Source organism: Spinacia oleracea, chromosome 5 (assembly GCF_020520425.1).
Source record: "Spinacia oleracea cultivar Varoflay chromosome 5, BTI_SOV_V1, whole genome shotgun sequence".
Classification (NCBI taxonomy): domain Eukaryota; kingdom Viridiplantae; phylum Streptophyta; class Magnoliopsida; order Caryophyllales; family Amaranthaceae; genus Spinacia; species Spinacia oleracea.
In genome coordinates this window covers 27,894,325-27,904,405 of record NC_079491.1, presented here as the reverse complement: position 1 = coordinate 27,904,405, position 10,081 = coordinate 27,894,325, and the positions used below count along the sequence as shown (strand labels likewise).

Here is a 10,081-nt window from a genome sequence, read left to right as displayed (position 1 = left end):
TAATTTTAGAATTTTACGTTGAAAAGAATTCGAATTACGAAAACACGTTCGATTGAAATTAGAAACCAATCCTAACCCTTTTGGATTCAAACAACCTAAATCCTAATTGTAGCCCAATTGGGTGAAGCCCAAATGATAAAGCCCATAACTCTTTACTCCCTCTTTCAATTGCAAGTAAAAACAAAAAAACAAAAAACAAAAAAAAAAATAAAACCCTCTTCTCTCCTACTCCATTCACGTGAAATCAAACACCAAAACCCTTCCCTCCTTCACGTAACTCTCTCCTCCCCTTTGCTGCTGCCGCTGCCAAGCCGCCGCCACCAGCGACCTACACTCTCGCCGACACCCACCGTGGTCTGTCACCACAGTTTGCGACGTCGGTAGCTCCTCCCCCTCGTCTTTACTTTCTTTCTTTTTTCTTTTTTTCTTCTTCTTCCCTCACTCGGTTGTTTCTGTTTTCAGCAACCACCGTGAACCACCTTGCTTCAGCCACCGACGCTGCAGCCTCGCCGTCAGCCTAACCCCGACCACCGCGTACGGTAGTCCTCTCGCCTTTCAATTTCGTTTCCTGGTTCTTTTTCGTTCTCCTATTTCAGTTCTCACCTGTTTATGTCGTTGCGACAGCCAATCACCACCGTCGGTGCGCCGCTGAGCTCCACCCCGACGCCGTTCCGCAGCTGCCGTGCCTCCCTGCCGCCGGCCAGCGCCCTTTCCCTCCTCCTTTTGGTTGTTTCTTAAACCCTAAGTTATTTAAATCTCTTAATTAAGTTTATTGATTTGAAATTATGTTTCTTGAAATTAAATTATTAATCTTTATAGTTAAATTATAATTTTCAGATTTGGTGTTGATGTTATTAATTAATTATTTTCAGTTTTGGTTGATTAATATATAAGTTAGGGTTTTAATTAGTTTAGTGATTTAATTCATGATTATTGAATGTAAATTATAAGTTATTATGATTAAATTATATTTTCAGATTATATATTATGTTTAAATAATAAATTTAATTTTCAGATTATGTAATCGAATTGAAATAAGGAATTTAATTATTAAAGCATGGATTTTTAAGGTTTTAATATTCTAAAATCATAATAGAATGACTATATATTATTAAAGCTATTATTTTTATGATCTTAAGAACGTTGATTATGTTTTGTGGACGTTTGAAATTATTTTATATTGCTGGAAATTTTAAAAGGAATGTTTTATTGGAGTTTAGAACGTTTTGGGATCATTAGTTTAATAGTTATTATGCTTGAAGGTTATTTAGTTAAGTTTCGATATTTGGATGGTTCAAAATATGTTTGGGATGTATTTAGAATACTTTAGTATTGCTGTAAATTGTTGGATATTAATTGGGGAATTTTATTGGTTGTTTTTAGGCGGAGAATTCTTTGTAGGCGATTTTTGAATTCGTTAAAGTGGCCTATCAGTTGTTTACACAAGGTACGTACATACCTGTGTGCTTGGAATGAGTGTGATTTGTTGAAACCATATTGAAATGATTCATGAACTTCGTTATGTCGAAATGATTAAGGAACTTGGTTATGTTGAAATTGTTGATGAACTAGGTTATGTTGAAAGTGCATGTTTAATATTGTTGGGTGGACATGTTAAGCATATATATTTCGTTATGAGAATTATAGCATGTTGGTATGGATGATTGATGCGAACATGTTGGTTGGGAACATTAGATTATTATTTATATATATTGATTCAGATCGATTGTTTATTGTTCCCTTTTAGCTTTTCACTACTTTATAAGGGCCGAGGACCTTGTTTAGTAAGTTGAAACCTTATACCCATATAGAGGGGTTGATCAGTGTTAAAGGAAAGGTTGAATTAATTGGAATAAGTCTTGTGTGACATCTTTGTGATCACTTGCTTAATTCAAAGATAAAAGAAGTTGTGTTTACTTGTTGAATATAATATTTATGTTTGATGAGTCATAACCAAGTATTAAAAGTTAAGTCATGTAAAGTGAAACTGAGTAGCAATAGCTTTAGACTGTGCACGTCTAAAGTGACGGACAATCAGGAGTTGGGGTCATGGGTCGCCTATGGCTTTTTCTGGGGCCGGATTGATCACCGGTTCTATTTTATTTAAAAGTCCCTCGATATCGCAGGTCATTGGGGTTTACGGAGTCGCGCCCGTACCTCGTCTTCCTTAGTGAAGAAGAAGAAGTTTCTAGTAGACAGCTCAGTCCATTGCCTATTTCAATTAAAATAATACTATTGTTATAAAAGTCTAGTCCAGTCTAGCTTAGTCTGGTCAAGTGTGGCATTCAAATTAATGTATTGTTTACCCTTACCTTTGTTTCATTAGCATCATGTTAGGATTGTTCGTTTAATAGAATTATGTTAGGATTATTATCGTTTTAGTATGTAGTACTCAGCTTTGCTGATTACGTGCTTTTGCTTGTGCATGTTGATCATGGCTATGCCTTATTGATCCTGTGATGACCCAATCTTTGGTGAGCAGTCTCTAAGGATCAATAAGCATTGTCCATCTGCAGGTTTGAAGATGTTGCATCATTGGGATCGGGAATAGAGAGCTTGTATTTAGTTTTGATTTGCTAAGTTGACTTGGGTTTGTTAATTGGGACTTTAAACTTGTCGTACTATTTATATTTCCTTATTTTCGTTGGATGATTTTTGGGAGTAAACCTGTAATCGATTATTTATAAACCTAAAGTTAGTTTTATGTTTTCCGCTGCAAAATTCTGAATAAGCCGTTACGTTTTCACACGGGCGATAATGCCTTGATAATTCTCTACGTTTTATATTAAAATGTTGTTTTAGAAAAGAGAGAATTGTCGGGGTGTTACAGAACTGTTGACTGAGATTCTTCATTCGTTGTTTGGACCGTTCTTGCAATTTCTTCTGCTAGGTTTGATTTCTTGATCTTCTTGATTAGTTCTTTTGATTGCAAATTGGCTAAACTTTAGCACTATTTTAGTGATTCGCTGCTTGATGAATGTTGGTGAATTTCTGGGCGCCTTTGCTTTGGTTGAACATGTTCTGCTTCTCTGGTATGTTTTCTGTCGTGTTGATGGGTGAATAACTTATAGGCTTTTGCAGGGGGGTCCTGTTCTGTGTGAGCGATGTGCAGGAAATGGTATGTTGTTTCTTTGTTCCCAAATCCTTGCACTTTATCAGACATTTGCATAAGTTCTTTCTGACTATGCTAAACATGTAACTACAGTGTTTGGAATACATGATTAGTGGAAGATTATAGGATTTGCGCATTGGTTTTGCACTTTGTTGATACTTTGTATGTAAACCAGCGTGAACATGTTCTGCTACTCTTTGTATCTTACTCTTTTCATAGCTTAAAGTGCAGATAATTGTTGGATGCACGTTGCTAGTACAGTTTATGCGTTTAACGTGTTAACTCAGAACTTGATTGATCCTTTGTGCCTGCCCCCCTCCCCAATTAAGTCTTCTGACTGTTATAACTCATAAGTATTTTTATGCAGCTCTAGAATTTTTATAAGGTGATGGTGAGCCGATATGTCACTGGCTATGTTATTTTTGCTCTTCATTTTGTCTGGGGATACTTTGACAGAGGAATACTCTGCCCAATCAGTACCAATTTTTTGCCTTATCAGATTGGGTAATATACACAAGTACAATATATTATGTGACATCTCCATTGGTTAGAATCAGGAAGTTTTGAAAGAAATATATACGGAGTAAGAAATATATACGAAATATCTTACAAAGAGTTCGCACTTTGTAAACTTACAGCAGCAGTTGGAACACATTTTGCAGCATATTTGTAAATATTTATCTTACTCTTTTCATAGCTTAAATTGCCCCAGGCAGCTTAGTCGATCAACTGCATTTCTCTCGTTAAACACTTGATTTTGGTAAATTTTCGTTAAGCTGGTTGAATTTTACTTTATACTTTTGACTCAATAAACATTTTTTGTGTTGTCGTGATATTAAGTAATGCTGCATCAAATTATGCAAACATTTACTCTTCTAGCAGCAACAGTGAGTTCGATTTTCCAACTTGGAAGACACAATCTCCTGCTACTCTTTATCCTAGCAGGCCGAATTACTAGTGATTAAGAAGCTAATCAATGCAGCGAGGAGAAGTTGTGTACCTCATGAACCACCAACAAGCAAGGCATGTCGTTCAAGAGTGTTTTGTTTCATTAGTTACGGATTCAGCTCACCAATACAACCAGATGTGGGGCTGGACAAACAGATGGATATGGTCAGCAAAAGAGAGAGTGGTGTGAATTCATTTTGTTTGTAGCTTTGCTTAGAATTCTTTTGATAGTTTAAACCTCACTGGACTAGCCGTTTGAATCAAATTCTGCAGTTTAAAAGCAGTTTGGGTATTTGGTGCAAATAAATTTACAAGTAGGTGTATATTGTGCAATAAATTTATAAATAGGTGCATTTGGTGAATTATAAACATGACTTAACGGAGGACTAACGGAAGGCCGGCTTAGGGTATTTGGTGCAAACTTAGGCAAAAATAGGGGTATATTATGTGATTCGAAAGACGCGAGGGTATTTGGTGCATTTTTGCAAACCCCAGGGGCATTTCATGAAAAAACCGTTAAATTAAATTAAAACTTATAAAGGGCATTATAGTCTATTCCATAGGGGGACACCAAAATGTCATTACTAAAACAACCTCACGAATTATTGATTTCCTGATTTATTATTGATTTTCAGTTTTTAAAATCAATAAATAATCAGATTTTTAAATCAATAAATAATTAGCATTTTAATTGAATGTAATTGTGAAATTTTAGAGGGTCATTTAGTCATATCCTAGAGGGACACCAAAAGTGGTGTTACTAAAATACCCCTTCCCTCTTCACTTATATAATAGAGTTTTTTGTATTATTTTTTTTCAAAAAAAAACTTATTTAAATTTTAAAAAAAACTTATTTAAATTTATTATTATTTTTTTTTTTTTTTTTTTTGGTAAGTGGAAGAGAACCCACGCGACGTCGAGAGGAATTGAACATTTATAAGCGCGCGAGACGTTCCCCCTTCCGCGTTTCCAACAAGCCAACCCTTCTTTCAGTCTTCCATCCTGTAAACAGAAAACAGCGAAGCCTTTTCTTCATCATCGTCCGCCTGTAGGGCTTTAGCATGTAGCGATTCCGGTATTCGGCACCAATTTCAAGCTCCAGTTGTCTGGTACATTTTCACCTTTAATTTTGGGGTTTGGTGTTCCTTGAATTTGCTCAATTCCCTTCAATTTTCGTTCTAAAATTACTGCTAAATCTCCCAAAAATAACAGCATTAGTATTTATTTTTGATATAGACAATTTACATACTTGGTATGTTATGTAACTTATGTTGGTCTACTTGAATTGCGGCAGAATTTGGAATACAATGGCTAATATAATTCCATCAGTGATTGATGGATTTAAGGAACATGAAAGATTGGCCCTTTATTGGGGTTTGGAGCTGTTCTCGGATGGAGACAGTGTGGATGTTCGTGAACTAGCAACGACAACTTTCCGTTCAGCTGCGAATTATTCGGTGCAAGTTCGGGAGGAGGCCGTTGTTCGTTTAGCAGAGAATTTCACTGGTACAAATAATATTAACCTGTTTGAACCGGTGGGAGATTTTGGCAATCGTTATAAGGTTACTTTTCTTGCTTGCAATCTTAGTCTGATTCATGCTAGGAGATTTTGCAACTTGTAAATGTCATGAGTCAAGTGATGTGTGATGGGTATGATTACTGTTTTATTGCAGGGTCCGTTAGATTCTGGAGCTGATACTACAGGTTTGGAGATTACAATCAATCCGATCACTCGATTTATCTTCATTGAGGAATGAGGATGATGATTCAGTGGCCAAGCGGTTCCTTGAGGGATGTAGTTCGTGTGGTAAATCGCCTAATTGGTTGATTCCAATCATACCCTTTATTCTTGTCAATGGATGTGATGGAAAAGGGTCATGGCTAAAATCTTGTATCCCCAAATATAAACCTCAAGACATAATTTCCAATGTCCGACTATATTTGCAAAAAAAGGAAATGATTCCTATGATACCATGGTTCAAGGGTTTCGAAGGCAAAGTTGAGTTGTCTCCAACAGATTTGTCAGATAATACACAGTATCTAATCAGCGGAGTTATTGCCAAGTTTGATTGCAAATCAAGGAGAGTTACAATCACTGAATTGCCTATTGGGTTATGGACTCATGAATATAAATCTTGGTTGGATGAGCAACAATGGATTCAGGTAAAACCTGCTGTAGATTTTCTAATATTACAAGTTAAATTCTGTGCACGAGGTCATACGTTATTGATATTCGATGCTTAAAAGTTATAAACTACTACATGTGCTTATCAACAAATGTAGGAAGTGATTACATACATATTGAGATGCATATGTATGCGTCTACACTCGCATACTTGCTGCCTCTTCTTCTTTGTTGTACCTTTTGAGCTATCCTGATACCAAAATCCAGACACCCTCTTTCATTCTCATCATGCTTGCTATTTATGCTATTGTCTTTTTAAAAAAAATTGGATGGATATCTTCAAATAAAGTTCGTGATTAAACAGATTGACCATTGAATATATCTTTCCTGCTTAAAATTGAATTGTGGTGCCAAATTTTGGAAATACTACTAAATACTGACGTAAGTGGCTATAGACAGACACCTATAACTAGTATTTTACCAACGATCATGATAGACATGCGACACATGCCTTTTCCTCGATTTTCTGTATCAATCTCTTTTGTTTACCTATGCTACTATAGTAGTGTAGCTGCTATCCTTCTTCTTCAAAGCATTAATTCCTTCCAACTCCTCCCCTTTATCAAGCCCTTGTTCCAACAGTACTCTTTGAACATTTCAAAGTGTTTTTTGGGTCTGAGTGATGTCTAGATTTCTTACTTCAAGAACAGACTGATGTTGAGGCTTCCAGAAACCCTGATATTGTTGTTTTGTTCATTTTTGCTTCAGTCTGTAAAGGACCTTAGTGAGTCTAGTGGAAAAATACATCTAGAAGTTACCTTGTCGAATGATGCCTGGCTAGCTGACGAGGGATACCTGATGAAGAAGTTGGAGCTTATCAGGACATTCAGTCTCAGTGATATGCATGCTAGTAATCCATGTGGGAATGTTGTGAAATATGAAAACCCGCTGGAAAGTATGTACTCAGGATCATCCTTTTTATAAACCCTAAACCATGATACTTGCTCTATTCTTACAGTTGATTGTTTGTTTGACAGTTATAATGGATTTCGCTTCCTTTAGGTTGGCATACTACATAAAAAGGAAGGTAAACCATCTTGTATGGTTAGTAATGAATAGTCATCTGTTTGTAGATACTGTCTACTGACCCATTTCCATGAAAAATAGGCGGACTTGTTGGCTGATATTAACTCAAAGCTGATGTCAAACATGTCTGATATCGAGAATTTCATTGGAATCACTAGTCGTTCTTCTAAGGGAATCAAGCATTGGATGTCCAAGTTGAAAGAGTCTCCAGAAACAGCAAAGTTGTCAAATCTGTCAGATTTGCTTTATGATAAATTAAAAATGATTAACAAAGATGATTTCGTAAAAAGAGCAACGGAGAATGACGTGGTCACATTACTTGGGAGAGCTGTTACTCTCAGACAGTCACCGCGAATTCGTGGGCAAAATAACTTGTCTGAGGATGATTACTTAGCTTTGGAAACTGTGTGCAATGCTCTTAAGAAAGTTAGTGCTGCTATATCTAAAATTAGGGAATTGTGTACCAGAAGGAATGATCTTAAGCGGAGGCTTAGTCAGCTTCAAAAGGAAGATGGCCTTTCTTTGTGGCTCAAAGATCTTGATCAGCTTGAGCTGTGCTTTAAGGTGGAGTAATTGCTTCTGCAAGAATTGGGTTTGTTGTGGTTACTATTTATGATTGAGGACATCTTCTCCTTTCGTTCTCTTTATTCTTTAATTGAGAATATACTCTCCCCCAGTTTCATATTTAACTCCGACTTCTAAGTGGCATGGACATAAGAAAAAGTGCAAAAAATAGACTGAAAAAATTGAAAGTTGATAAAGTAGTAAAGTAGTAAGGATTTTTTTTTATTATTGCACATGCTAAAGAATAAAATGGTTGGAGAGAGAAAGTAACTTAAAAAGGAAATGAGGAGTTTATTTTGGAACATCTTTAAAAGGAAGTGAGAAGTTAAATATGGGACAGGAGTATTCTTTTTGTTGATGCCTGTTTTTTTTTATTGGACATGTTTTTTACATTTATTTTTATAGGTGCAATGTGAGGAAGAGGTGGAATGCCAAAGCAGTAAAAGAGAAGCCATGGCTCAAAGGATAAGAGGTGAGACTTTGTTGACTTTGTTTAGGCTTGGATGAATCTCCTGAATCTGACTATCTAGTTGGCTAACTTTCTTTCTTTTATGCTAGGTCTGAAAAGGAAGGCTGGATTCAACCGTTAAGGCTTTCTTCTTTATCCAAGTTGGTACTGTTCTTCTCTTAGCAGCCCATATGCTTTTCTCACATCTTTCTTTGATCTCAGTTCCTGCATTATGGACATTGTGTTTACTTAATTTGGGTGCTGTTTTTATACAATCCAATATTAAGGTTACGATCTGATTCAATACTCAAGAATATCTGGCAAATCACCTATATAGTTATTTTATTGATATATATTCTGGAAATACTCAAGAAGATCTGACAAACCACCGCCTGTTGAAGGGTGGGCTAAGGTCAATGTTGATGATGGGCAGTTAGGGGAGGTTGGTTCGGGTCTGGGGGTCGTGGTTAGGTGGGGTGCACTGAAGAGGTTCTTGCTTGTGCTACTATGCAATGCCGAGAGCGTTGGGAGGTGACTATTTCGGAGGCCAAGGTTGTGCTATTGGGTCTGCTAAACTTGTGTCGGATAATTGTTGAGAGCGATTGTTCGATGGTGATTCAAGCACTTCGAAATGGATCGAAGGGAAGCAACATGTTTTCTTTCGTTATTGTTGACATTCTTGAGTTTTGTTCTTTTTATTTATTTATTTTGTTTCTTGATCTTTTGTTAAACGTAGTAGGAACAAACTTGCTCATAATTCATTAGCTCATTTCCAACCTTGGAATACGGACAATGATTGTGGGAAGATGACTTTTCGAGCAGTGCTTTGGATGTAGCTGCTTCCGACATTTTAATATAATTTCCCGTTGATGGGTTCCTTGTAAAAAAAAAATGTGTACTTTCTGTTAAACTAGTATTCCTATGTGTTTTTACTCAAAATATTGCGAGCCACAAACTTGTAGGAGGACATTTTGTGGGAAAGAGGGAGTATTCTTTTTCTTGTATTGGACTGGTTCATTTAACAATATTTATCACTCTAACTCTTCAAGTCTTCAATCATGTATGAAAAATATTATGAGGCAAGCAATAGTAGCTTTTAACTATGGGTGTGACCTTGATGCCTAATGTGACTTCATTCAATTGATGCAGTTATCCTTATCGCTTCTACGACTGTTGAACTTTAATGATGTACTGTTGTCTAGCTGCGGAGATGAGCCGGTCATCATCTTAACCATGGATTAGAAAGAAAGGCTAGACCCGGCTCTTTTGCGTCCAGGCGTATGGATATGCACAACTACATTGTGTCCTGTTGAAGAGGCCTGACTTATTGTCCATCAACAATATGCATGAAGAACTTCAGTCCAGCCCATACTTAAGCCTATATATTTTCTAGATATTTTTTATGTTTTTGGTTTGTACTAGTGTGAGCTAACCTTTGTTCCTCCAATCAGTCTGAAAGATCAGATCTTTTAATCACAAAGATCTAACCTTTGTTCCTCCATATTGTTCTAAAACACATTTCTCTTCTCCTTCTTTTTCCGATCTTTTCTTTGATTTCTTAGTACTGTCATTTGACTGATTTAATCCTTGAGATTGTCAAATGGCTAGAAATCTATTATGGTTGATATCCAAAACTCACTTTACTTGTATCCTTCTGATGGATCACAAGTAGTGGCTAGTGTGGAAAAACTCAGAGGATCAGGCAACTATAGAGAGTGGAAGATATCTTTAGAGATGATACTAACCTCAAAAAGAAAGAAAGGTTTTGTAAATGGCACAATAGAAAGAGGTTAACACA

The 10,081-nt window shown here is 36.4% G+C and overlaps 1 protein-coding gene across 3 annotated transcripts; it reads left to right on the top strand.

The window, feature by feature from the left end:
- The first annotated feature begins 5,011 nt into the window (after positions 1-5,011).
- Positions 5,012-9,816, top strand: LOC110780279 (DNA topoisomerase 2). Of its 3 annotated transcripts, none has more exons than XM_021984702.2 (9): positions 5,012-5,169; positions 5,355-5,622; positions 5,734-6,223; positions 6,954-7,140; positions 7,223-7,272; positions 7,353-7,835; positions 8,241-8,307; positions 8,394-8,448; positions 9,433-9,816. In XM_021984702.2, exons 3-8 carry the CDS (start codon positions 6,017-6,019, stop codon positions 8,423-8,425), a joined length of 1,026 nt encoding a protein of 341 aa, XP_021840394.2. In that variant the 5' UTR covers positions 5,012-5,169; positions 5,355-5,622; positions 5,734-6,016; the 3' UTR covers positions 8,426-8,448; positions 9,433-9,816. The 3 variants fall into 3 exon arrangements, 2 of the variants coding, with proteins under 2 accessions (XP_021840394.2, XP_021840395.2); XM_021984703.2 differs by lacking the exon at positions 9,433-9,816 and adding an exon at positions 8,685-9,426; XR_008921420.1 differs by lacking the exon at positions 9,433-9,816 and having other exon boundaries at positions 7,353-7,863; positions 8,394-9,426.
- The last annotated feature ends 265 nt before the right edge of the window (positions 9,817-10,081 follow it).